General features: G+C 52.8%; 2 protein-coding genes across 4 annotated transcripts; one reads left to right on the top strand and one right to left on the bottom strand.

Moving 5' to 3' along the window:
- Window positions 1-2172: 2172 nt before the first annotated feature.
- On the bottom strand, window positions 2173-6991 carry PRR15L (proline rich 15 like). The gene is made up of 2 exons (XM_011000749.3): window positions 6764-6991; window positions 2173-3349 (listed from the first exon to the last, which is right to left on the bottom strand). The coding sequence occupies exon 2, from the start codon at window positions 3323-3325 to the stop codon at window positions 3023-3025; it is 303 nt and encodes a 100-aa protein (XP_010999051.2). The 5' UTR covers window positions 3326-3349; window positions 6764-6991; the 3' UTR covers window positions 2173-3022.
- A 9259-nt stretch (window positions 6992-16250) lies between these two features.
- CDK5RAP3 (CDK5 regulatory subunit associated protein 3) lies at window positions 16251-25146 on the top strand. 3 transcript variants are annotated; one of them, XM_011000750.3, is made up of 14 exons: window positions 16251-16346; window positions 16573-16618; window positions 18415-18546; window positions 18826-18926; window positions 19303-19351; window positions 20012-20190; window positions 20500-20636; window positions 20816-20960; window positions 21318-21428; window positions 21845-21923; window positions 22522-22610; window positions 23974-24179; window positions 24550-24721; window positions 24809-25146. In XM_011000750.3, exons 1-14 carry the CDS (start codon window positions 16341-16343, stop codon window positions 24872-24874), a joined length of 1518 nt encoding a protein of 505 aa, XP_010999052.2. In that variant the 5' UTR covers window positions 16251-16340; the 3' UTR covers window positions 24875-25146. The 3 variants fall into 3 exon arrangements, with proteins under 3 accessions (XP_010999052.2, XP_031324103.2, XP_031324104.2); XM_031468243.2 differs by lacking the exon at window positions 18826-18926; XM_031468244.2 differs by lacking the exons at window positions 16251-16346; window positions 18826-18926 and having other exon boundaries at window positions 16353-16618.
- The last annotated feature ends 1933 nt before the right edge of the window (window positions 25147-27079 follow it).

Here is a 27079-nt window from a genome sequence, read left to right as displayed (position 1 = left end):
CTGATGTTCAGGCTAACCTGGTCTTGTCCCCCATCCCTCAGGAAGGAGGGGAGTTGGGGGATTTAAGCAACTCCTCCCACCTGGCTTCTCCCCTCAGGGGAGGTTGGGCGTCCAGCAGGGGGAGCCCGATGCCCAGGGTTGGCCCCTTCTGGGTGGTGCAGGGCAGTTCTGGCCGGCCCCTCCTGCCTCCCCCTTCCCCCACTTGGGTCCTGTCCCAGTGAAACTGTGGTCGATAACCTGTAGCCTCTCCCGGCTCCTGCACGTATTTGCACTCTCGATTCCTCCTCCTCCAGCCTCGTGAAAACTTGCAGGTGCCTGGCTCTGACTCCCTGGGAAGCCAGATCTCCCTCTGGCTTTTAGTACTTGCCCCCCCACCCCCACCATCCGTCCCCCAGCTTAGGGATATATGTGGAGTTTTCCAGGAAGATTCCGGCAGACATCACTTTGGGATATGGAGCGGGCTCGCCTGCAAGGGGCAGAGGGGCCTGCAAGGGGCAGAGGGGCCTGCAGACTCATTCACCAAAGAGGGGTAATGGTGGCCATGTGGCATCAATATGAGGTCAAACCACAGGTCAGTGGCCCAGGGGCCCAGCCTCATCCCCCACTTGCCTCAGGGAACCTCAGAATGCGCTGAAGTGGCAGGTCCCTGCCATCTGGGGTTTTAGGAGACACTCAGCCTTGAAGCTGGTTCCAGAGTCTGGGCAGCCCCCTCCGATGGTGCCCACCTCCCAGGATCCCAAGGCCCAGGCATGGCCCCCTCTCACCCCACCTCCCCTTCTACAGAAGGTGACTGTGCTCCTTTCCTTGTTCTCAGCCTCAGTTTCCTCTCCCTGAGCAGATAAAAATCAAGGGTGGAAGGGGCTATGTGACGCAGCGGTCACGTGTGCAACTCTGGCCTCCTGCACAACTCTGGCCTCGTGCACAGCTCTGGCCTCCGTCCCAGCTCCGCCACTGTGAGCCCTGACCTGGGGCTAATGACTTGACCTCTCTAAGCCTTAGAGCTAAGGCACCTGGAAAATGGCGATGGTGACACCTGTCTCGGGTGATGAGAGGATTAAATGAGGAATCTCACGGGGTAATCGCCCCAGGGCCTGGCCTGTTGTGAGCCCTCTGTGTCAGCTGCTGACCCCAGGCAGGGCTGGAGGCCGGGGAAAGTCAGCTCCTCCACAGGAGGCTGTATGGATTGAATAATTGGTGGGACCCTAGAAAGTTCCATGTGGTAGGGAGGGATAGGGGAGAGGCTTCAGGGAAGGCAGCACACCTGAGCCCGCCTTCCATCCCTTGGGCCCCTGGTCTCCCTCACTCATCCTCAGAGTTCCCTCTGGCCTGGGTGAGGCCACCTAACAAAGGCCCCCTTGTACAGGTCTGTTTGTTTGGGTAATAAATTTCCTGATTAAGGCTCCCTGGGGCGGGTGGCCCAGCAGCCTGCAAGGAGCTGACCTGGAAGCCACTGGATCACACTGTTTACTTGTCACCTTGCTCTCTCCCTTTTCCCACCAGGAGCTCCAGAGATTTGGCCAATTTTTTCCAGTTCCCAGCTTCTGGAGCTTGAGGAAGGTCTAGCCCTAACAGCATAGGGAGTAAGCTCTCTTCTCATCCTTAAGCGGAGGCTGTGGGCTATGGTGGAGATCCTTCATAAAGGAAAGAGAAGAAAACCTGTGTTCGCTGGGCTCCTACTATAGGACTGCTTATGGACCACTTACTACTGACCACTCCCTGTGACTCAGGTAGTATTATAGGCCCTTTTACAGAAGAGGAGACTGAGGCTCAGAGGAGATTGTTTGTTTGTTTGTTTTCAAAGTTCCTCAAATCAGCCATCTCCAGAAGGGGAAACCAGAATTTGAATCTTGATCCCAAACAGAACCACTGAGTCTGTGGGGTCAGTCACCAAACGTCTGTCTGCTCCATTCTCTTGGAGCCCCTGATGGCCCCTCTGTTGACCAGAAAGAACTGACTGCTGGGGTGTACATAGCTCCTTCCTTTGCTCTCTCCATCCCCAGATACTGCAGGAGGCTTGGTGGTGAAGTTAGTGACCCAGGTATTACATTTTACACCTGGGGACCCTTTCTCATGCTGGAAAGGAAGTTTAAGCACAAAGTTCCATTTTACTTACATGAAGGGAGTAAAGGCCTGAAAAACAGCATCTCAGTAAATGCAAGACAAGAGCATAAATAGTTTCTCTGCTTTTGCAGCATTGTTTATTACAAAAAGAGAAAAACCTACAATTATTTTTTTTAAACAAAATTCAAGGCTCCAGGACTCATCTCTGGGGCTGATCCGTCTTAAATACTAGTAGGGGGAGGAGGGGTTGGAGAACTGGCTGCTTTTAGCTCCTGCCAGAGCTCTCCCACCCCCTTTCGAGTTTGGACCCCTGGGGACAGTACAGCTTCCCTTTGAGGGTATGTGCGGGAACCCGAGGGGTCCCTCATCTGGCCTTCTGCAGGGTCCCCTCCCCGCTGCACTCGTGAGGGCAAAGTTCCAGGAAGTTTCCCACTTGAGTTAGTAGGTGAGCTCAAGTTCAGCACCTCCGCCTCAGCTCCAGGAAACCACCCACCATCACGTGGCTTCTGGAAAATATACTCTCAGAATTGACCCAAGGAACAGTCACAGGTAGAGAAAGTAGAAGGAGCAGCAATTCAAACTCACCCTTGACCCTGTGCCCTGGGAGGGGAGGCGGGGAGGTCTGTCCGGCTCCTCCTCTCCACTCCTTGCTATGGCCACCTCCCTGCCGGTGTTGCCACTGCTTTGAGGAGGGCTGTCCTTCCTGAGTGGGACTTTTCATCCTTGAATTGGAGTGCCTTTGAGTGTGGTGGGGGAGGGTGGGAGGGCCTGGGATCTCTCAGGCCTTCCAGAAAGCTGGAGCACATAAATACAAACTTAGAACCAGATATTTCCCGCCAGCAGGCATCAACTACCCCACGGTTTCAGCTGTGGCCAAAAAAGGCCAGCGTGGCAAGCTCCTGTCTCAGATCCGGCTGATGGCAGGGAGCGAGGAGGTGGCTAGCATCCTCCTTGGCCCCCTTCACTGTCCTTTGCCCTCCCTGTCATCAAAGAGGTTGGAGTTCTCCGCCAGCGTGGCTCGGACTTTTTTCTTCTCCTTGAAGCGGCCCGAGTTGGAGACTTTGACGTGTTTGCCCTTTGTGCTCTTGTCCACAATCTTCTCCAGGCGGGTGTTAAAGTGGCTGTCAGGGTCCCCGCCGTCAGGCCTCGGGGGCTCTGTGCTGCCCTCAGTTTGGGCATAGGTATCGGGGATCTCATAGAGCACCTTGGGAGTGGATTTCTTTTTCCGGAGGAAAGTCAGCTTCCACCAACCAACTTCGGTCATGGCGCTTCCAGACCTGAGGGTGCTCTACAGGAATAGGGGTTGGGGAGAGAAAGGGGTCAGTGGGGAGAAGAGGCAGGTCGCTTGGAGCAGCCTTTTTAGTCTCCTAACCAGGGGCTCTTTTAATAGCCAGGATTGAAAGAGTTGAAGGAGGGGCCAAATGAACCCAGGATTCAGGTAAGTAATGTGATATTTTTGGAAAATATGAGGAGAGAGAGGGTCTGGGGAAGAGGTGGCCAAGAAAACACCCACGGGGAATCCATCTGAGCCAGGTGGAGGGGACAATGGGACAACCACACACCACTGTCATGCAGCTTTGAGACTCCAGGCCTGTCAGGGCTGCAGGAAGGTGAACAGCCTGCCCGGGGCACACAGCAACCAGGCCTTGGACACCTTCCCCAGCTCTTCCCGCTACACCTCCTGGCCCTGCTACCAGAAGTGGGCAGATACCAGCTGGTATCAGATGGACAGAAACACTCTGAGCATTTTGCTTGGAATTCATTACGAAATTAAATATTTATGTTGTTCAGAGTAATCTGGGCTTCCCAGTGATGACCAGCGGGACTAAAGGAGCAGCTGGGTTTTTTCTAACGGGGAGGAACCTGAGACTGAGAGTGGGAGGTCCTGGCAACTGTTCCAGCCTCATGACCTCTGGCAAGTTGTTTCTCTGGACCTCATTGTCCTCCCCTGTCCCTTCCAGCCTAACATTTAGTTCTAATGTTAATCTCTGCCCACGAGGTAGGCATGCTTTGCACAGTAAACCTTATGGTAATGTAATAATTACTGAGGGATGGCTCCCTTTCACTGTACAGCTTCTGTGAAGACAGGGGTTTTAAGGGGATCTGAAAATTTGAAAAGAGGTCTGGGGGAGCCAAGAGGTACATGTGGGATGTGGTTATCACAGGCTGGATCCTCCATAAGGATACCCCACAGAGGTGGGGCAGGCAGGCTGAAATCCACAGACGACATGATGAATCCTGACACAGATGAGGCCTCACCTTTTACTAAGTTCCACCAAGTTGCCGTCTGAGCTAGTGGAAGTTCTGGCAGGAGAAGTTGCCTGGATGTCTCAAGAACAAGAGACAGTAGACTAAAGGAATTAAGATCAATGACAGAGCAGGCAGAGTGACTAGAGATGGAGACACTTCCAGGCCTGGAGAGGTTGGTGGTCTGGTTCTCAGGACCCTGGTGTGGGCTGAGAAGGTCCTGAGGAAGAAGGTACAGTAGTCACAGTTCACCAAAAAGCGAGCTGGGCAGCTGGCCCAAGCCCAGGCAAGTGTATCACCTCCTTTTAAAAACTGACGGTCTGAACTAAATTTTCTAAAAAGACCAGAAAGAAATCTGACAAGTAATTAACACCAGTTTTTGTTGTGCAGAAGGAGGAGGAGATATTTTCTCCTCCCTATTTATCTGATTCTCAGATTTTCCATATTGAGTATGGATTTTTTTTTTTTAGAGGGGGAACATATCAAATTCAGGAAAAATGAAAGCAGGATGCTGACCTAGGCTTGAAATGATCTGAGTGCCTGCATCCATGCCCCCTTGCTGTTGTGGTCCCCTGTCGCTGCATACACCCATCTCCTTGCCCAGAGCACATGTCCAGGGGATTCCTTCCCACCTCTTTGTCCAGGAAGCAGATCCCACCTTGTCCCACGAGCTGAACTCAAGTAACAAGAGACTCCCAGGGAGATCTAGTACAGCTCCCACTTAGAAAGTGAAGGAGGAGTGAGTGGTCAAATAAATACTTTTAGGGCACCCTGGAGAGGTGAGCACTGAGGGGACAGCCTGAGAGCTTTGCTTTGGCAGCCTGCCCCATCTGGGCTTAGCACAGCCTTGCACGGAACTTGGTGTTCCAGAATGGGTTTCTGGAAGGAGCTGTGGGGAGGGCCAGGAAGGAGGGACGGGGCACTTGCCTGGCCTGTGGGTGCCCCAGTTGCCACCTGGTCTGGGGCAAGTCCCACAGCCCCACCACCGCCCATCCAGGGCTGCCAAGGAACTTGGGGAGTGGAGGATTCAGCTCTTGAATGACAGTAACCACCAAACTGCCTAGCTCCTTGAGACAACATGAATTCTGCTTATGCCAGTTAAAATATACCCGCTTTCACAGGTATTTGAACTTGGCATCCACTCTCCTTGGAGTAAAGGGAGCGATAGATCACAAGGAACTTGTCAGAAAACCACAAAGAGAGGTTGGAATAGCCCTGGGACCCTGCCCTGGGGCCTTCACCAAGGCACCAAGGCATCGGTGCCCTTGGCTCCTGGCCTTGAACTCTGGTCTGTCCAGGATGTTTTTCCGCCAGGCCTTACTGTCCTTTCTGTCCAGGAGGACATGTGAGCACATGTAAGCCCTTTAGGCAAGCCTGACCTATGCAGTCTGTTTGCAGAACAGATACATTAGTAGACTACTCTTTGTTTTACAAAATAACCCAGCTATAAGATTCTTTTAAATAGTGAACTACCCCTAAGATAGTATAAAATCTGATTTGCTTCAGAAAAAAAAAAGATATGCGAACCAAACTTTCCAGGTATCCAAAGTTGCAAAGAGCGAGATGCCTACAACTGCATATCCAGGCCTAATCACAGGAGGCTGGGGGGCCGGGGGAGGGGAGGTACTTGGGGTTTTGAACAGACCTAGAGTTTGATGACATGTCTGCTTGTGCAGAGCCCTGAGCAGGCCAAGCTGAGGGCTGGGCCCTTGCCCTGGGGCCTTACAATCTATGGGATGATAGGAATCAGCCCTGAGGATGCCAGCTACACCTCCGTTATTTGCACAGCTTGAGAACCCACAAAGGGCCTTGGGACAGCCTGTCACCACCACCCCCATCCCGCGCCTGTAGTGGTCAGCACCTTGGCATGCATGTGGGCACCCCAGGACAGCCCCCACCATGTCAGCTGGATTCTGTGTGCTGCTCTAAGAGCCTCGCCCAGGCTGGGCTGGGCCCCTACTGAGCTGGGACAAGTTAACCATTGACTGGGGCGGAGGTGGAAGAGTGGAAGGGGGTTGAGGGAGCAAGTCAGCTTCTATGTCGTAAGACAAAACCCAGGACCCCCATCTCTCTGCAGGGTCCCTGTGGTGCTTCTTCACTCTGCATAAGACTGCGGTACCCTGGATAGGACAGGGAGATGTTCCTACCAGACAGCCAGAAATGTCCTCCAGGCTGGAGGGGGAGGAGGTGGAAGGCCCCAGTTCAGCAAGAGTTAATAGTGAACTGCTCTGGAGTGAAACTTTCCCAGAAGGAGCTCTGCTGGAGGCCTGGATTGACTCCAAGAAGCCAGTGGGATGAGTTGAGCTCTGCCTGCCCACCTAGGGGGAGATGGGGGCCGGCAAGCATGCCTGGTTCCCCCTTCCAGCTGGGCTTGTCAGCCATGGAGGCAGAACTGGGTGCCCTGACAAGTCTGTGCTTTCTTTGGTTTCCCCACCTGCCCACCCTCCGCCTGTACCTGTAATCCCGACTGCTCCGGGCTGGAGGCGAGAGCTTCCCTAGAGAAGGAGCTGAGTGTAGGAGCTGCCCTGGAGGGAGACTTGGGAGGTGGCAGTGCCTCCGGGGTGCCGCGCCAGGCAAGACTCAGGCCAGGACAGCTGGGTAGGAGCAGCTGTGTGGCAGGTGCAGGAGAAACAGGTGCAGGAGCGGTACCTGCTCTGTTGCAGCTCCAGGAGTCAAGGTGAACCTGAAACCCAGCCCCTCCCGGCTAAGTAAACAGAAGCAGGAGCCGTCTTGGCTGATGAATATTCATCACCCCAGAAATCCAATCCCAGCGCCCCGTACCCACCCAGAAGCCAGGGTCCTCCAGGGACCGCCTAGCCTGGAGGAGGAAATCCCAGGGGAAGTCTGGGGTGGGAGGGGGTTGCGGGGGGAGAGACGTGGGAGCCTCTCTCCTCAGTTTCCCCCCTCTCAGGTGCCTGGTTGCACCCCACCGCTACAGCCAAGGTCAGCCCCACCCATTTCATGCCCCAAGGAGGCCAGACCCCTTTCCAGCATGAACTGCCACCTGGACTTTGCCCCAGGCACAATTTGGAAAGGGTTAAGGGCCGCTGCTCCCGCTGGCCCGGGAAGGATGGGGTGCACTCAGTTCCTTTGAACTCTGGAGTCGAAACCGGTCCCTGGTTAAACTGGTTGGCAGACCGGTTCCCAAGCTGTCTGCTCCCACCCTAAGCCTCAGGCGGGTGCTGGGTGGGGGGCTGTGGTTCTCCTGACCTGAAGGGCTTTCCTCAAGATCTCCCGAGGGGCAGGGGCGGGGGCATCAGCCCCTCCTTAGGCCAGGCTCTCCAGACCCAGTACAACCTCAAGCACCCTCATCCCCTTCTTCTCTCTCGGAGAGGTAGGCATCGGGGGCCTTGAAATCTTACCTTCCTCCACGGACTGGGTATGTGTGTACGTGAACTGTGTCATGTGCCAAGCTCGGAGCAAGGCACTGGGGAGAGAAAAGACATATAATTCCCTTTCCCTGGCTCTCCCTCCAAGTTACATTTTAAATTCTAACTAACCAAGTCTCAAACCTGCCCCATCATCACCAAGCCTGCTTCTACCTGGCTCAGTTTCTCATGGCCTCTTAGGTTGTGTTTGCCTCCATCTTATTTAGGGCCCCCTGCCCCCCAGCCTCAGGTGGACAGTCCTTCAAAGGCTCCCCATGGTCCATACAGGGATCCACTTGGCCTGGCCTTTCTGGGATGGGGCCCCTCCAGCCTCTGCAGCCTCCTCTCCCAGCCCTCCCTGAATGCGCACATTAGGCCTTTCTCTGCCTTCCATCCTGGGTACAGAGGCTGCTGGAGAAGGTGAGATTAGGAATGGCTTCCCTACTCCCTGTGTAAATCAAGACAAACTCCTATTCATCCCTCAAAGCCTGAATCAATATGCCCCCTAATCCACCAGGAATTTTCTTGTTCCTACAGGGCTTATTCACATGCTTCTATTAACCATGCTATACACCATGACTGATGATATATGTACACACACACACATATATGTACATAGATAGTACTGCAATGATATAGTTGTGTATTTGCCTTCCTTATAGAATTTTAGCTCCTTGAGCCCAGAATTATCTATCAATGATTCAGACCTTACATAGTAAGCACTTAATGCAAGCTTTAAAACGCAAGTGAGAAACAACAGTATTGTCTTTAAGAAATTCTTAATGTAGCCAGTTGCCTTTGTCCCACTCTCCCTGGGGCAGGCAAATGTGAGAGAAAACCCATTTATTTCACTTCCTGTGGTTTTAGCTGCAGCAGACTTGCTATGAGGTTATCACCTCCCCGGGGGTCTATGTGAATTGAAGATACTGTTTTGTAAGTTTCCCCTGCCACTCTGAGAGGTATACACAGTTGTCCCAGGAAGGCACCCACAGCTTTCTAGATCTGTCACTTTCTCTGAAAGCCTGGTCTATCTGAGAGTGGAATGTCCAGCCCAGAAGACATCAGGAGAGGCTGAAAACTTACAGCTCAGGTCTTGGGAAGCTCCTGGAAGGACATTGGGAGAAGCACTAGCCCAAGGGACAGTAACCAAGGGCCAGCTCACCATTTCCATCTGTACAGGAGGGGGCTTGTGCGGGAAGCACTCATTCTGCCCACTCCAAAATGTAGGCCTCTCTGATGTCCACGACCCAGGGAGGGGCAGAATCCTGCTATCTCAGCTCCACACTTGAGAAGGAGCCCCAGTGGGCAGGATTCAGTGGACACCCATGTGGCCAGCCCTTCCAAGAACGTCACCAGGTCCAGGTGTGGTTGTGGAGGCGCCAACCCCCTCCCCGTCCTGGGAGGGACCAGCCTGGAAAGTCAGGCCCAACCCCTGACCTTTGGGAGATTTATTTCCTGGAGGAGCAGGGTTGGGAGGGGAGTTTGAGATAAGGCTAGAAACTATGATTATCCCTGAAACAGATTACCCCCACAAGGATGATTTATTGCTTTATAGTACTCTCCCCCTTTTAATGCACCTTCTTAAAACCAGCTCAAGTATGATATTCCATATACAAAGATGCAATGTGTGCATTTTCAGAAATTTGTCCTTGTTGAGTCAAGCAAGTAAAATACACCTGCGGGAGCCCCCAGGGACCTTGGTGCCCTGTTGGGGAACGTGGCCATGGGGCCACATTGGATTACAGGTCTAATCTGACCTGACAAATCTTTCCTATTTTACTGATCTCAGCTCAGGGATTAGATCTAATCTCCAGGGATATTTATTTCCCAAAGCAGGGGGAAGAGGGGGGCTGCCATTCTCCTCAGCACTCCCCCTTCTCTGGGAGGCCAGGCAATAGGAGATCCTGGGGGTCCCCCAGCCGGGTCGGTGATAAGCGAGGCAAGGCCAAAGATTGGTTTGTGGGGGCTACACCAGGTGCAGCTGGAAGGCAGGCAGAGGTGGGTCTGAGGTGGGTGTTGAGGCTGCCATTGGAGAGGTTGCCACTCGTCCCTTCAGGGAGCCCTCAGTGGGCAGTGGGAGTATAAACAGCCAATATTCATGGGAACTGGGTTCCAGAATCTGCTCCAAATGTTCCACACGTGAGAACTCAGATCCTCTGAGTGTGTTCACCACATTGCAGCCCGATTAGCAATCGTCCATTACTCTTTGTGTTAGTTACCTGTGGCCACTGTAACAAACTACCACAAACTCGAAGGCTTTAAACAACAGAAATGTATTCTCTCACAGTTCTGGAGGTCAGAAGTCCCAAATCAGTTTCACTGGCTAAGGCCAAGTTGTTAGAGGGGCCATGATCCCTCAGGGACACTCAGTTCCTTGCTACCTTCCTTGACTTGTGGCCACATCATTCCAATCTCTTCCTCCTCCATCTTCACATCACCATCTCCTCTTCCATGTGTCTAATCTCCCTCTGCCTCTCTCTTACAAGAACACTTGTGATAGTATTTAGGGTCCACTCGGATAACCCAGGGTGGTCCCCCCTCATGGCAAGATCCTTCCTTAATTACATCTGCAAAGACCCTTTTTCCAAATAAGGTCACATTCACAGTTTCCAGGGATGTGATGTGGACATCCTGGGGGGTGGCGGGGAGCATTTTTGGCCTGCCACACTCTTTGTTTTGACCATCTCTGTATTGTCAGAGTGTGGTAGACAATGAGTGTGCCAACCAGATCCCCTTTGAGGAGGGACTTGCTGCCTTCCTCAGCTGTCAGCCTCCAGCTGTCAGCAACTTCAGGGCCTGCCTCAGCTGCAGAGAGCCCCTCTCCCCAAAGCCTGCCCTTCTAGGGCAGCCTGCAGCCGGGATATGAAGTCCAGCCATTTCAGCCCCAGGAAGGGCACTTGGAGGGCCAATACTCAATCCAGATCTCCCCAGTAAACTCCCTGGCACTTTCTCAGGCCTGCATTACAGGTGGGTTTCTCCCTCTGCCCAATCCTACTTCTGTCTGCTTCCTCTCGTAGGAAGTGATCCCTAGTCAGCATCTTGCCCCCAGACCTTCACCTACCTCTGGTGAACATGACCTGAGGCACAGACAGGCATTTTAATACTTGCCAATATGATGGGAGCGAAGTCGTAATCTTTGTGCCTTTGTATTTGCATTTCCCTGGATTGAATAGTGTCCCCCCTAAATTCATGTCCACCCAGAACCCCAGAATGTGACCTTATTTGGAAATAGGATCTTGGCAGGTGTAATTAGTTCAGCTGAGGTTAGGTTAGGGTGGGCCCTCAATCCACGGACTAATGTCCTTATAGGAGGAGAGATACAGAGACACGCAGGGAGGACGCCATGTGACGACAGAGCGGAGGCTGGGGCGATGAAGCCACAATAGCAAGGGATTGTCTGCAACCACCAGAGGCCAAGCGAGAGGCACACAACAGACTGTCTCTCAGAGCCTTTGGAGGGACTCAACCTTGCTGACCCCTTGCTTTTAGACTCCTGGCCTCCAGAACTGTGAGAGAACACGGTTCTGATATTTTAAGGCACCTAGTTGGTGGGCATCTGTCCCAGCAGCCCTAGTTAATGACACACCTAATTTCTAATAACACTGATCATCTTTTCATACATGTATTGGCCGTCTGGGCTTCCTGTTCTCTGAAAGGATCCTTTCTCAATGTAGAAAGACTTCTCCACCTGCCCATAGGACGCAGTAAAACAACACAACTGCATTTATGGGTTCCTGGACTCTCTGCACAATTCTCTATCTTTCCAGGCATCTGCTGCCTATGGGTTGGGAACCCTGGTCTATTGTATTAAATTTCAACCCTTTGTCATGGACCTGAGGGTTTTTCATTGTCTCACCTTGCCAATCTCTTCAATCTAATTTCTCTCCACTCTTCCCATAAACATCTCAGACTCCCACAATAAACTTCTTCTGGAACAGCCATGCTCTCTCTCTTATCTATGTGCTTTGTGGTGTTATTTACTCCCTGTTTCTAGAATGACATCCATCACTTACACTCCGCCCCTCTCTCCTCTCCCTTCTACTGCAATCCCCTTCCATCCTACAAGAATCAGTTCAAGTGGTACTTCCCTCAGGAGCCTGCTCTGATGGTTTTCCACCCCCTTCCCACGCCTTTGCCCTGAAATTGAGTTGGCTACTCCTTCCTTCTGTTCCCTGAGCACTCTGAGCATACCTCGTGTTTTGTTTGTACTGATTTTTTTAAGCACTGACTTTGCATGAGCACAGTGCTGGGCTCTGGGCGAGCTGTCATGGGACTTAGAATGTGGTGAGCCCTTCACAAATCATACTGTCACTTGCTTTGAGGGCTGGGACTATGTTTTCATGTTAAGGTCCCCAGCATCTTGGCAAATAGTGCCTGGCAAGTGGAGAGTACCTAACATTGAGCCATATGGGAAAGGAGCTGATAGATGGAGCATTGGGCTGTGGACTTGGTTTCCCTCCCCTTGGAAGAGCAGATTCCCTCCACCTGCCATGATGGGAAGGATGAAACAATAAAATGCAGTGGCATCCTGAGAAGATGACATCTTGGACCCAATTCACAAGGCCACCCAGTGAGTTGTTTTCCCCAAAAGACTAACAAAGGTGAAGGGATGAGGAGAGCATGGCTGGCCAGGGTTTATGGGGCAATTATTGGCCCCAGAGCACAACCCAGCTGACTGGCCCCTCATGGGCTTTCTGGCCTGTGCTTAACTCATGAAGCCAACCAGCTCTAATGTCTTCACCTTGAACTCTCCCCTCTAGTTCAAGTGACTCCAAGTCCTGAGCTGTAGAGGGAAGGGTGAGGAAAAGAGCGGGGAATACATAGCCCTCTTCCCAGACCGAGTGATCATGGTCCTCACTCACCACTAAGTGCCTTCCTGCACCTGCTGCACCTTCACTCCTTCCTTCCTTTACAAGCATCCACCAAGCACCTGACACTCCATGTCAGGTGTCACGCCAGGTGCTGGAGTTACAGAGATGAACTCTGCCCTCAAGATGCTCACTGACTAGTTGGGGAGATAGACTGAAAAAAAACCACCCAGAGGTCACACTGCTAGCAGAAAGAGCCCCAGATGAGAATGCTGAGTTTCCAGAGCTTTCAGAGTCTCCAGCAGGCAGATAGATACACACACACACACACACACACACACACACACACACACACACACCCTACAGTCAGTGTGGCTGTCAGCAAACACACAGAAGACGTGGACCATAAAGTAATAAACATATGGATTATCTGAATGTCAAGAGGAAACTTCTTTTTTATGGCCATGCCAGGAACATAAGCCATGGGCCTTCTTGCCCTGAATGGGGCGTGGTAATAAAGAACTTTGGAAAAGGGCAGGGACTACAAGGGTGGGGGTTCTAAGTGCCTGGCCCAACAACACGGAGAAAGTGGGAATCAGGCTGAAGAGGAGGGAGGAAGAGGCCCTCGGGCGGGAGGCTGTGGTGGCTGAGCTGTGTGAATGGAGGAGGTGGGTCTGCAGGGGAAATCACATCCCTCGGAGAAGAGCGCAGGCTGGGGAGCCAGGCAGGCCTGAATTTGAATCCCAGCCTCAGCAACCACCAGCTATGATCTTGGACAAGTTAGTTAACTACCTAAGCTTTGGTTCCCTTGCCTTTAAAATGTGGCTAATAACAGTACCCACATTTCAAGGTTGTTGGAAGGATCAAATTAGATAAGGCTTGTAAAACATTTAGATCTACCCTGGCACGCGACGCATGACTATCACTTAATAAGCAAGTTAACAAGCACCACAAAGGATGGCGAGGCAGCCTGAACACATAGTACCCTGGGGCTCTGTACTTTCCTGTCCAAAGCTGCCACAGGCCTGCTCGCTCCTCCCCATCTGCCTCTGTGCTGCCTGCCCCTCCCCCAGACAGCATCCCACCTGCTAAATCAGCAGAGAATTGAGAGATTCCCAATTGGAAGCCCCCTACATCCTCTCCTTGCCACCTTCCAGATGATGGTGGCCCCAGGGACCTCGATGCCCTGGATGCCAGACCACTTGTGTGCTTATCTGCCCATCAGCCTTGAGGTGCTCTATGGCCTTGGAAAAGGACAAACGGTGCAGATACTGTGCAAAAACCACACTCCTATGCTCTCTGAGGCCACCACCCTCAGGCCAGCAGCTGGGCAGAACTGTTCTCAAACAGCCTTCTGTTCCACGTGAGTCACCCGGGGCACTGCCGGCTGGGGAGGTGGGTGGAGGTGAAGTGCCCGTGGTCTGCCTCCACCAACTCACCAGGGCTGGGCCTCCAGACTCACCCTGCCCTGCCCTGCCTGTTGGTTCAAGGAGGAGAGATGCACCTTGAGGGTGGGGCAGGGCCATGCTTCTTGGGATGTCCCAGGGAGCCAGGAGCACATAGTTGGAGCCCAGAAAGTGTTTGTTTAATCATGGGGGAGCCCCAGCAATTCCTACAGCCTGAGTCAGGACTCTTAAGATCGGAGCCAAATTCCCATGAGAGAGTCCTGAGGAGGCCCTTAGTTCTGCTCTATGAGCCATTTTTAGGGAAGTCTTTCAACCATTCTGTAACAATAATGATTAATGTTTCATACACAAACACAGAGTTTGCAAACAATGAGAAAATGTATGAAGGGAGGAGGGTATAGCTCAGTGGTAGAGCACATGCTTAGCACGCACAAAGTCCTGAGTTCAATCCCCGGCACCTCCATTAAAAAATAAATAAAAATGAATAAACCTAATTACCTCTCCCCCAAAAAACAAAAATAAACAAACAAAAAAGAAAATGTATGAAAGCATGCCATAAACTATAAAGAGTTATGTACATCTAGTATGTTTATTTATTTAAGCCTGTAAATAGGAATACTCTAAGATAGTCAGGGAGGAAACTGTGGCTGGCAGAGAGGTTATGGAAATGGTCCAAGATCTCACTAGGCAGGAATCTAGGTCTTCTCACTGTCCTATCACACCATGCAGCTCAATAAAAATTTATTGAGTCCCAAGTAATGCACTAAGGCAGAGGTGGAGGGGTCATTTGGAAAGAACCAGGCAGAGCCTCCTGGGGGAGCTAACAGCCTGGAAGGGGAGAGGTGCACACTGGCACACCCAGCCCTGGAGTTCCCCAGCCCATCTTCTCTCTTCACCCTACCAACTTCTTGCCCAATCTCACTTGCTCCCTCAGCTTCAGCCAGCACCTGGACCACAGATCAGTCAGCCCGTGCTCTCCAAAGCTGTATCCCCAACTCCATGGCTTCCCTGAACTCCAGAGCTATAGACCCAAGTGCCTCCTGCACACTTTTCACCTGAGGGAGGTCTCCCAGCACCACCAACCCTACAAGTTCAAAGCTGACATACCGTCCCCCTCAACCTTTGGCTCAGCACCCTGCATCCCTGTCTTAGATGGGGGTACTCCCATCTAACCACTTAGGTGTCATCCTTGCTGTCCCTCTCCCCCACCCACACAGCCGATTGCCAAGTCCTGTCCATTTTCCTCCAAAACATCTTTCAAATCCGGAACTTCTCTTCCTTCTCGTGCCTCTGTCCCAGGTCAGGCCCTAATCTAGCATAAAAACCTCCTGATAGTCTTCCTGTCTCCAGTCTTATCTCCCACACTTCCATCTTCTTTGCAGCCAATCTGTACAGGTCCCTCCCTACCTCAAGCCTCAAACCCTTAAACCTCTCCAGTGGTTCCTCTCTGTCTGCCAGTGTGAAGTCCAAGTTCCTTAATGAGGATATAAGATACGACCCTTCTGCCTTTAAATCTCTTCTCCAGTCACTCCCTACCTCATACTTTCCACTGGACAGAGGCTGGCCTTTCCCTGCAGGGTTGGCATCATGAGTGCCAGACCTATGCGTGCCCTCTTGAAATCGTTCATATTTATAAACAAGGGGCCCTGCATTTTCATTTGGCACTGGACCCTGCCAATTATGTTGTCAGTTCCGGCTGCTTGTTCCCTGCACCTCTCTTGCAGTCTGTGGTCTGCAAAGCTTTGTCTGTACTCTCCTCCACCCGGAACACCCCTCTCACATCGCCCACTTTCTGCAGCTCTTCCTTTAACACTCAATTTAGGTGTTATCTTTGAGTCGCCTCCCTTGACCCTCCTCCCTCCCGTTCCCTTCCCTAATCACACAACACGTAGCAGGTGCTCAACACTTGTCTATTAGATAAACCGAATGAGATGGCAATGTGTGACAAGAGCGACAAGAGACCTCCAAACTAAGATCGATGGACTGTAAAGCAAGGCTAGACAAGAAGGCGTTTCTAAAGACCTGCAGGTCGCCCAGCGAGGCGCCAAGACCCTGTCCGCAAACGCGCTAATCCTTGGCGCAGAGGGCTCAGTGCCTGCCAGGCTGGAAGCGGCAGGGATCGGCTCTCGGGCGCCGCCTGCCGCGAACACGCCGTCACTGCAAGCCTTTCCTGGCGCCCCTGCCCCTCCCAAGCCCTGAGCCCGCCTCGCGTCTCCCATTGGCTGTCTCCTTTTCTCCCGCCCCTCCAGGGCTCAGCCACTAGGAGCCCCGTGGTGGGTGGGGCTTGAGTCCAGGGGTGGAGCTCGCGCCCCGATTGGCTCTGAGGAAGCCGGTGACGTGGCTCAAAAAGGCCAGTCTGTGCCTGAAGTGAGGCTCAGCCACACAATCGCTGAATTGGTGATAGGCGGGGCAGGTCTGGGTCTCTGGCCGGAAGCGGAAGTGGAGGGACGATGCAGGTCGGGGGACAGGAGCTGGGGAAATGGGGGGCTGGTCTGGGACCCTCTGGACTGAGTTCAACCCGTCCGTCTTTGACCTGCTTTTCGGGGCTCCCTCCCGGGCTCAGCCTTCCCCGGCCGGTCTTGCTGGCCCCGCAGGGTGGCTGTTGGGTCGGTGAAATGAGCGCGCGAGTGGCACGTCCCTTCCCAGCGCTCAAGCCCTGTTCCCCGCCGTCTTTCCTGCCAGGACCATCAGCACGTGCCCATCGACATCCAGACCAACAAGCTGCTCGGTAGGAAGGGGCGCCCCCGCTCAGCCGACTGAAGGGGGAGGCCCGGTCCTTTGCCCCCTGTCACCAACAGCTGGAGCCCAGACATCCCAAGGTCTCTGTTGAGGCGCTGACCACTTGCCCTGTTCTATGCCCCCATCTGTGGCCCGACCTGCCTCTCTAAGAGGAGCGGGTCTGTACCTGACCTGCGTTTTCAGCTTCAACATTTATAACATGTGTTGTCAGTCATATCGTTCAGGCGCAGAGAGGGTAAGGGCTTACCTTAAAAATGGTCAGCTGTTGAATGATCTGAAATTAGAATCTAAGTCAGGCTCCAGCATCTTATGCTTTTTTGTTGTTGTTTAATGCCAGAAAGAAACCTCTTTTTTAAAACTTCCATCTCCTCTTGATTTTAGGAAGAAGAGGGACATAAAACCAGTTGGAAATAAAAGACTTTTTTTTTTTTAAAATAAAAAAAACTTAGTGGCCAGGCCATCTCCCTGCTGTCTCTATCTGGTTTTACATACCTCCTTCCCAGTTCAGAGCCAGGGAAGGACTGCTTGATTCTGACCCGTCCAGGGCAAGTACACAGCTCCTGGATTTTTAAATCATCATTGGATTAATTGATTTGATGCCGGGTTTGTCATTAAGGTTACATATGTTTAACTGCCTCATGTCTTTGCTTCTTCTGTGACATCTACGGAATTTTTCTTGGTGAAGATTTTAGAGGAATACAGCAGAGGGAGTAAACTGGTAGCTAGAGTGGGACCCCGGTGTTTGGCCAGTTGGCAGATTTATTAAGATGGCCCCTTAGTGAGCTCCTTTAGCTTCATTTCGAATTTGTCCCAGCCCTTCAGCAGATGTACATTCTTGATGTATGTGCTTGTTATTGGTCATGAAAAGGACCAATGGAACCATAATCATGCACTGAGGGTCTCCTCTGTACCAGGTGCTGTTTTATGTAGATGGCATTGTGAAAATGAGGATCACTTATAACTTCTTGAGCCCTTGCATGTGCCAGGCACAGTGCCCAGTATTTTACCTTCATTCCCTCTAGTACTCAGTATCTTTATCATACCCATCTTACACGTAGGGAAACTGAGGCACAGGGAGGTTGAGAGACTTGCCAAAGAAAGTTGATAATTAGAAGCCAGGATCTTCTGACCACAAAGTCTAGCTCTTAGCTCTCTCCTACTGAGGAAATGTGCAGGGTTCTCATCCACCCACACCCTCTACTAAAAACACAAATCTGGGCCCAGAATCCAGGAGGTCAGTCACGTTGGTATACATGTGTGCAGGATGGTGTTTCACTGGTAAGAACAGACCAGTGTTACCTAGTCTTTAGGGCGCTGAAGGTATTAGGGGCTTTGCAGGCGTTCATTCATCTGGTCCTTGGCATAATCATCTTGTATTTTCCATTGTCATGGTTAATCCCAGCCCTGAGGAAGTGGAAGTTGAATAGCATTCTCTGTCAGTAAGAAAGATATAATTACTCATAGAAGCAAAAATACTGTGGAGAATTTAGAGTGGTCAAAAGTGGCACTTTGATGTCAGGACGAATTTAAAGTTTTTTTTTATCCCGGTGTCGAGGGAGTTGCTCTATAAAAGTCACACGGCGGATGAAGTCAGGTTGCCAGAGTCTGTTTAGCCCCAGGCATCCCTTTGGGTCTGTCTTCATTCCCATCCTCCTGTGACCCCCCGACACCTTACCGGATATGAATATAACTCTTAGCCAATGTCTTAGCCTATTTCACTTGAATCAGTGATGAAATTTTGGTCACGTGAATGGGAATGCGGTGATTTGGGTGTTTCTCATGCAGACTGGCTGGTGGACAGAAGGCACTGCAACCTGAAGTGGCAGAGTCTGGTGTTAACCATCCGAGAGAAGATCAATGCTGCCATCCAGGACATGCCGGAGAGCGAGGAGATCGCCCAGCTGCTCTCTGGGTCCTGTGAGTGTTTAGGGGCTACATTACTGGAACCCCCCTCTTTCCTGGGGTAGTATGTATCAGCTGGGCTGCTTCCTTTTGTTTAGCCACAGGACTAACCCCTAAAGAAAGAGGGATTTTTACTTGGGGGTATACGCGCTGGTTTCCAACACAAAGTAAGGAAGGGGAGGGCTGTGCCTGCCAGAGTTACTGGCATATTCACGAGTCAGCCATGTGTGTTGGCCAGAGTGGGTGGGGAAGAGACTGTAATCCCCAAAGTCTTTGCTCTTCCTTGCTTTCCAGACATTCACTACTTCCACTGCCTAAGAATCGTGGAGCTTCTCAAAGGCACTGAAGCCTCCACAAAAAATATTTTTGGCCGGTACTCCTCACAGCGAATGAAGGCAAGTGTGGGCGACAGTGGTAATGTGTAGCTGGAGACGTCTGGACCACGGGGTCAGAGCCCAGTCTGGTCTCTCTGAAGATCCACTGGAGATGCCAACGTGGAATATTTCCTGAACTTTCTCTGTTTCTCCATAGTTTATGCCAAAAGCAGGTCCTGCCCCTGGGTGTACATTTTCAGACCTGCTGCTTTGGGGAATCGCTCATTGGTGCCACACTCTTAAAATAAAGTGGGTGGTCCAGCCAGAATTATGAAGAAGGGCAAGGAGTTTGTGCCTGATGTGATGCAAAGAGTGGGAGAGCCTCCCCAGTTGGGGGATGGAGCTGGGATGCGGCTGCTGAGTGCTGTTCCGGCTCACTTCCCCTTTCTTTTCTTAGGACTGGCAGGAGATTGTAGCCCTGTATGAGAAGGACAACACCTACCTAGGTAAAGTGGCCCCACCTGGGAGGCCCAGCATCCATGGGGAAACCCACTCCCTGAGTTCTGAGACCCTGGGCTTCTGGGAGGCACAGTCCATGTCGGGGAAGAGGCTGGGGTGTAGATGATTGTGAGGTGGGAAAAATAAATCCCATGAAGAGTGCTGGGAGGAGGACCGCCACCGGGCAGGTGGCATTTGCCGAGCCTGACCGAGCAGGTGTAGGGGGGTCTTCCACCGCTCACCTCTTGATGACTCACTCCCTCTGCTACCCTGAGCCGAAGAGGCACGGGTTGTCCTGGGGGCCATGTCAGATGCCTGAGAAAGTAACTAAAGGGCCAGCTGCAGTTTGGGTTGTTTTATAATAGTATAAATAATTATAGTAGTTAATATTTACTGAGCACCTACTAAATGCAAGGAATTGTACTTGTGTTTTATAAGGATTCTCTTCCTTAATCCTCATGATACACACTATTGTCCCTGTTTTATAGAAGAGGATTGGGCCAGAGAGGTTAAATGACTGTCCTGGGATGCACAGGCAGGAAGGGGAGGAGCTGGGAGGCCAACCCTGTGCACTTTGTCACCACGCTGGGGAATATTTGTGTGAGTCCTTGGGGCATGCCTGCCTTATGATGTGGGAGCCTGGGGTGAACTTCCTGGGCCCTTCTCAGTTGAACTCTCCAGCCTCCTGGTTCGGAATGTCAACTACGAGATCCCCTCACTGAAGAAGCAGATCGCCAAGTGCCAGCAGCTGCAGCAAGAATACAGCCGCAAGGAGGAGGAGGGCCAGGCGGGGGCCGCTGAGATGCGGGAGCAGTTCTACCACTCGTGCAAGCAGTACGGCATCACGGTGAGCCCCCGGCATCATGGTGCGGGCATCGCGGTGAGGGCGTCCCAGTGAGCTGGCATCATGGTGAGCCAGTGTCACGGTAAGCCGGCATCACCGTGAGCTACCGCCGGGGAGGACAGACACCCGGGGCCTCTGTCTGTCTTCCTGGGCCCAACTCCTTTGCTTCTGGAAAGGGCTTCCCTCTCAGCCCGGTTGTGCCCTTCCTGGGCCAGTTTCTTGCCGATTGCTAGTCTTCAGGCGTTTTCTTTAATCTATTGGTCTCTGCTTCCCACCACCTGTGTCTGAGCCCACCTCTTCGGTCCTCTCTAGGGGGACAACGTCCGGAGAGAACTGCTGGCCCTGGTGAAGGACCTGCCGAGTCAGCTGGCCGAGATCGGGGCGGGGGCCCAGTCCCTAGGGGAAGCCATTGATCTGTACCAGGCCTGCGTGGGGTTTGTGTGTGAAAGGTAATGAGGGCTTCAGTTTCTCCTGAGCCAGGGGAGAGTTCACCTCCTCCCCCTGTCTGTGCTCTCTTCTCCACTTGAACCTGTGGCAGCCTTGCCCACTTGCCCTGATGGCCCAGGCTGAGCCCAGCGCTGGCTTCACATGTGGGCGGCAGGAGGGTCACTCGTGTGCTCTGTTGCAGCCCCGCAGAGCAGGTGTTGCCAATGCTGCGGTATGTGCAGACGCGGGGCAACTCCACGGTGTATGAGTGGAGGACCGGCTCGGAGCCCTCGGTGGTGGAGCGGCCGCACCTTGAGAAGCCTCCTGAGCAGGTGGAGGACGACGCGGTAAGACAGGCCGAGTGAGAGCCGCTTCCTCCCCTCAGACGTGGTCCAGGTCCAGTTTGAATCCAGAGTCCAGAGAGAAGAAAGGGGTATTCCTGTGAGAAGGCCCTACTTCTTTATTTTTCTGGCTTTCTTGAGACCAGGGAATAGATGAGCATTGAGGAGGGCCAGCAGGCGGGTGGGCTCTGAACTGGGATCGCTTCAGTCCCGTGAGCTCTCTGAAGATGGGCTATCCTTTGGGAAGCTTGGAGGCCGTTCCGTTTCCACAGTGTGCTGGTGCTCCCTGCTGAGGCGGCCGAGGCCTAGGGGAAGGCCTCGGGGAATTGTTTTCTGTGAGCTAACACTTCTTTCCCCTTCTAGATTGACTGGGGCGACTTCGGGGTGGAGGCGGCGTCTGAAGGGGCTGACTCTGGCATCTCTGCCCAGGCTGTGGGAATTGACTGGGGCATCTCCCTGGAGTCCGACTCAAAGGTTAGCATGCCCTCTTGGTCCACCTCTCTGAGGACTTCCTGTGGTTGCTGCTTTGGTGATAAGAAAAGTATTATCTGTCTTTAAAGGCATCACTTGAAGTTCATAGCTCTCAGACCAGGTGTAGTCCAGAGGGAGACAGAGTTTCCATAGTGACAGATCAGTGTTTTGACCTTTCTTCCAGTGTTTGGGGCAGGTGTGGGAGGATCGGCAGTTGGTACCCACAAAGCAGGGATGAGGGTAGCAACTTGCGTGGGCCCACACTGCCATCTTTGCCACTTCCGTCAGGGCTGCAAGTCCTTCATATGGTTGAAATGTGCCATCACTGAACTTATTATTGAGGGCTTTGGTTTATTCCAGCTCCCTTTGCTGGGAGTAAGTTCTCCCTGCACCGCTGGGGTCCTTTGCTCTTTACCTAGGAAACAGGGGGTGATGAGATAGAATGGGGAGATGATGCCGCTGCTCTGCAGATCACAGTGCTGGAAGCCGGAACCCAGGGTGAGTGCACGGTCCCTGCAGCCCTGGCAGGGAGTGCCCCTGTGTCTCTAGAAACAAAAAATGCACTGCTAAGATTGGACTTCTTGAACATTTACCTGTTTTTTTCAAACTCTCGTTGATGATGGGATGGAGGGGGATGGAGAGAAGGATGGAGAGAAGTTCTTAAAATTAAGTCTATAAACCCTCAACTTTTTGGACACTGAATGAGGGTCTGCTGTTCTCTGCCGGGGGCGGGAGGCGGGGGCAGTTTGCGGGAGGTGTTTCCAAGTGCGCTGACCGACCCCTCTCCCAAGCTGAGAGGCTGTAGCCATGATCGCAGCCACTAGAGGGCAGTGCAGGACGGGACTTCACGCTCACCAGAGGGGAGGAACTTGCCATTCTTTGGAGCTCAGCTCTGTGGTCCTCCTCACAGATTGGGGTCAACTCTAGTGCCTGATTAGGGCTGAGACATGTGGGAAAGGGTAACCCCTCCGACTTGGGTTGGAACAGGAAGTGGCTTTAGTGCAGTCTGTGCCCATGTTCACCCACCAGGACTTCTCAAACTTAAGGGTCTTCTCCAGCCCTCAGCAACTTGATCACTTCTCTCTCCTCCTGGCAGCTCCAGAAGGTGTTGCTAGGGGCCCAGATGCTCTGACGCTTCTTGAATACCCCGAGACCCGGAATCAGTTCATTGATGAGCTCATGGAGGTACCTTTGTCCCCTGGGTGACGTGGGGGGAGGCCTGGCACCAGCATAGGCAGCATCACTCCAGACACCTGGCCTGACCCTTCCTGTATGCATGAAGGACGCTGAATGCTTTCCTTGTTCTGGAGCAAGGGCTCACATATCAGGATGCCCCCCTTCCCCGTTTGTCCAACAGTGTTAATCACGTACCTCCTAAGCCCCTGGTACCATCTGTAGGGGCTGAGCAGCGAACAAGACAGTTAGAGTCCTTGGCCTCATGGAGCTTATACTCTAGTGGGGAAGGCAGACAAGAAACAACACAAATAAGTAAAATATGTAGTATGTTAGGTGTTAACATCAGTGCTACGGAGAAAAAGAGAGCCAGGGAGGGAAATGGGGAGTGCTGGGAAGGGCTGTGGTTTTCTCTTGGTGGTCAGAGAAGGCTTTATTGTGAAGGTGATCCATAAGTTGAGACCTGCAGGGGTGCATAGAGAGCCAGGCCCATGTCAGGCAGAAGAGCTTTCCAGGCAGGGGGCCTAGCTGCAGGGGCATTGAGGTGGCAGTCTGCCCTGCATGTGTGACGAATAAGGAGGTGGCCGTGGCTGAGCAGGGGGCTGGGGGAAGGAGAAGAGCTCAGAGAGATGAAGGGAGTCGGAACTGTGGCTTTTACTCTGAGGGAACTAGGAGGTTTGGAGTGATGTGTTCTCGTTTGTGTATCATCCCTATGGCTAAGATGTCCTAGAGTAAGAGGCCAGTGTTCTTGGACCTTCTTTGTGGGACTGGGAAGCTGGGGGCCTTTGTTAATCTCTGGGTCTTCTCACTCTTGGTGGCCTGCTGGCTGGGGAGGCCTCATGAAAGGCCTTGTCCTCACCAATCCAGTCCAGTTCCCTCTCTTTCTGCCCAGCACCCCCACTGCCAGCAAGGGGCTAGGACGATAAAAGGGATCAAGTTTCTATGGTCGAATAAGAGTGACAAGACATGTGGCTGGTTCTGATTCTTCCTAGCCTTTTCTTAATCCAGGGCTTCTCAAACATGGACTCCTGTTCCCTAAATCTCATTCTTCCTGTGGAGAGAAAATATCTTCACTGGGGCAGAGACAACCCTTTGAATCTCTGCATTGTAGTTATCTGACCCACAGGCTGGGAGGAAGGAGAGGGGTCTGTGGTGTGGTCAGGCCTGAGATAGCAATGGGGGACTGAAAGGTGGCAGGGGAGGCTGCCCCAAACTCCCATGTGATAATTGGTGAGTTTCCAGCAATAAAAGTGTTCAGAGAAAGTAACTCCACAACTAGAGGCTAACACTCAGCTTATTCTTCATTTTGAGCAGTCTGAGGGCCTAGCTTCTGAGTTCTTTTCTCGGTTTGAATCAAATCCTCTTCTGTCCTCAGCTCGAGATCTTCTTGTCCCAGAGAGCAGTGGAGATGAGTGAGGAGGCAGACATCCTGTCCGTGAGCCAGTTCCAGCTGGCTCCAGCCATCCTGCAGGGCCAGACCAAAGCGAAGATGGTCACCATGGTGTCGGCGCTGCAGGATCTCATTGGCCGGCTCACCAGTCTTCGAATGCAGCACCTGTTTATGATCCTGGCCTCACCGAGGTCTGGCTTTCCCCTTGATACTGGGCTGTTTGAGGGCAGGACCCTGCCATCTTGGGCATCCCTGACCTTGTCTCCTCCTCTCCATGACCCCTTAGACCTCATCCCTGCCTCCCATAATGGCATCATCCCAACCGGGGATGGGGGTTCTCTTTGGGGCAAGGTGGGATGGTTTGATGTAGGCAGACAGAACCTGCTTCCCAGGTAGGATAGGGAACCGGAAGTGGTTTTCCTTACAAGAAAAGATTGAAGGATGCGGAGGCTGAGAGCCAATTAGACACTTGGTTTCCTGGGGCTCACCTTTTCTAACAGTTGGACAGGGACGCTCAGGTTGCACAGTGACACCAAACACTTACCTGAGTGCCACGCCCAGGTATGTGGACCGAGTGACTGAGCTCCTCCAGCAGAAGCTGAAGCAGTCCCAGCTGCTGGCTCTGAAGAAGGAGCTGATGGTGCAGAAGCAACAGGAAGCGCTTCGGGAGCAGGCAGCCCTGGAGCCCAAGCTGGACCTGCTGCTGGAGAAGACCAGGGAGCTGCAGAAGCTGGTGAGCAGAAAGGCAGACCTGCCCGGTCCCCACAGAGCGAGGCCCCCTGCCTCTGCCTCCCGCCCACTCGGTATCACTGTCTTTCAGATTGAGGCGGACATTTCCAAGAGGTACAACGGGCGCCCCGTGAACCTGATGGGAACCTCTCTGTGACATGATCCCCGTTCTTCCTGCCAGTCTTCTCAGCCTTCAGGACAGAGGAGGGACTGACAGCCAGGGACCCCTCCCGACAAGAGGCCAGGCCAGCTGGAGGATGGAAAGCCCCTTGATGGAACCATCACCCAGATGGTGACCTTGGCACTCGCTGTAGTCTCTGCAAGAAGCTGTCTTGGTTGGTCCTGTGGCCCATCAGCCTGAAACCACAGCTTCTGCTCCTTCTCGTTATCTAGTTGGACTTAATAAAAGAGGAAAGGACCCTTGCTTCACTACTGATAGTGACCTTCGCTGGGCCTGGAATTGAGGCCGTGCCCACATTTCATGGGGTTCTTGATCCTGTGGAGTCTCAGGTTGGAGACTTTTCCTCTCTGCTCCTGGTGACAGGGAGGACCCCAGATTAGAATCTACAAATGGCTCAGCGAGGGACTCTGGGGTAGCTGAGTCAGCTGGGCCTCATTCTTTCCATAGCCAGGCCCAGACTGCCCCACTCAGGCCGGAAACCCAAGGGGAGCAGTCAAGTGGCAGCCTCGTTGGAGCCAGCAAAGCTGTATTTTCCTTTTAATCACAGCTTACCTCCAGGCAGAGGGAAAATGCGGTTTGGGGAGGAAGGGTCTGATAAACAAGGTGGAGACACGGGTTGTCACCTTCGCTAGCTGCCTGTCCACTTCCTCCCCGTAACTGCCTGCTCTGTGATTGGGTCGAGCCCACCCCAAGCTAGCACCCCTCTCTCCGGCCACCTACCCATCCCCATTTCCCAGGAAGGGTAGGGGTTGGGGGTGGCCGGCAATTCGATTTTAATTTCATAGCAGAGCAGTTGATTCATGGCTCTTTGTCGCTGGCGTTGACTCCCGTAATGACTTTCCATCAAAATGAAAAGTGGAGTGACACCACTCATTATTCCTGCTGCTTGTTATCTCAGTTCTGGGGAGGGCTGCCCCCTCCCTGCTGCCTTTCAGCCGTCCCGGACAGTGAGTGATGGCCCCTATTAATCACCGACCCCGCGGACTCTGGCGGACACACGCTATCCAGAGGAGAGAGAGATAAGGCAGCATGAACTGCTCGGAGCTGCTCCTATCAATTAATGTCAGCCCATCGCTTCCCCCCAATCTCTGCCCGTTCACCTCCTTTTGGGGGCATTGGAAGTCTAGGAATTGAAAGAGGAAAAATATTGGTGTGGAATGTCGAGGTAAAAGTGTCCTTGGAATAGAAGGGCATAAAGGGGCCTGAGTGGGTCGCATCCGGCCCTCAGCCGCCGTGAAGGCTCCTGGCCAGGGGAGCTGTTCCCGTCTCTGAGAGAATGTCTGCTACCTCCTGCCCCACCTGTTCGGCTGCTGACTCCACTGGCCTTCTGGCCTGCCTCTTGGAGCCACCATCCGCTCACCGAGGCATGCTGCCCTTGCCCGCTCGAAGGTCCCTCATCCAATCACCAGCTGTTACACAGGCTCTTTGCTCACTGGCTCAGGCTTTGGGGAGAAGCCCCGTGGTCATGTGACCATGGCAGGCTGGGTTCGGGCCTCCAAAGCTCTTGCTCCTGCCATTTCAGAGGAGCACCTTCCCTGCCTTCTCTGCCCTTCCTGGGGCCGACGGGTGACGTCAGGTGCGCTGAAGTTTGGCCATCTTCATAGGATGAGGAGTGGTTTATATAGCAGGTTTTCTCAGCAGATTTTGGCCACCTTGGGAAGGATGTGGCTAGAGGGCTATTCTTCAGAGGGATTAGGCCCATTTCACTGCTTATTTGGTGCGATGAAGGCCCACCCGGCCCCTAGGTTCACATAACTAGTTTCAGTCTTTTTGACTCTATATAACATTGGGTTTGTTCTCCAGAAACTTTAGTCCCATTTGCCTTTGACCCCGTGCTTCGCTTCCTGGGTCCCCCTCTCCTGACCACCCTAACACACTGAAGATCCCGACTGGCTGTTTGACCCCAAAGGAGGGCAGCTGTCTATTTCCCGTTTGCTCCTGGATTTCCACGAATGTCACTCTGATTAGGTAGGTTCCTGCTTGCTTTTCTCAGAATTGCCTCAGAGGTCGTTGTGAGAATTAAATGAGTTAATAGACACAGAGCTCTCAGCACCTGGCACAGAGTAAGCGCTCACTGGACAAATGTGAGCCATTATTTTTGGTTTGTGAAACAGCGATAAGGACTCTCCATCCTGGTCTAACTTCCCTTCTTGGAAGAGGGAGGCGAGAGGCTCCTTGTGG

The sequence above is a fragment of the Camelus dromedarius genome, chromosome 16 (genome assembly GCF_036321535.1).
Source record: "Camelus dromedarius isolate mCamDro1 chromosome 16, mCamDro1.pat, whole genome shotgun sequence".
Lineage (NCBI taxonomy): Eukaryota > Metazoa > Chordata > Mammalia > Artiodactyla > Camelidae > Camelus > Camelus dromedarius.
This window is presented reverse-complemented; position numbering and strand designations above follow the sequence as displayed.

What these genes read in the sequence shown, in the direction of transcription:
- PRR15L (XM_011000749.3), bottom strand. Translation starts at nt 3,325, where the DNA reads ATGACCGAAGTTGGTTGGTGGAAGCTGACTTTCCTCCGGAAAAAGAAA.
- CDK5RAP3 (XM_011000750.3), top strand. An exon ending in CCAGACCAACAAGCTGCTCG is followed by an intron (nt 16,619 to 18,414) that starts GTAGGAAGGGGC and finishes TTTCTCATGCAG; the next exon opens with ACTGGCTGGTGGACAGAAGG. An exon ending in GAAGGACAACACCTACCTAG is followed by an intron (nt 19,352 to 20,011) that starts GTAAAGTGGCCC and finishes GGCCCTTCTCAG; the next exon opens with TTGAACTCTCCAGCCTCCTG.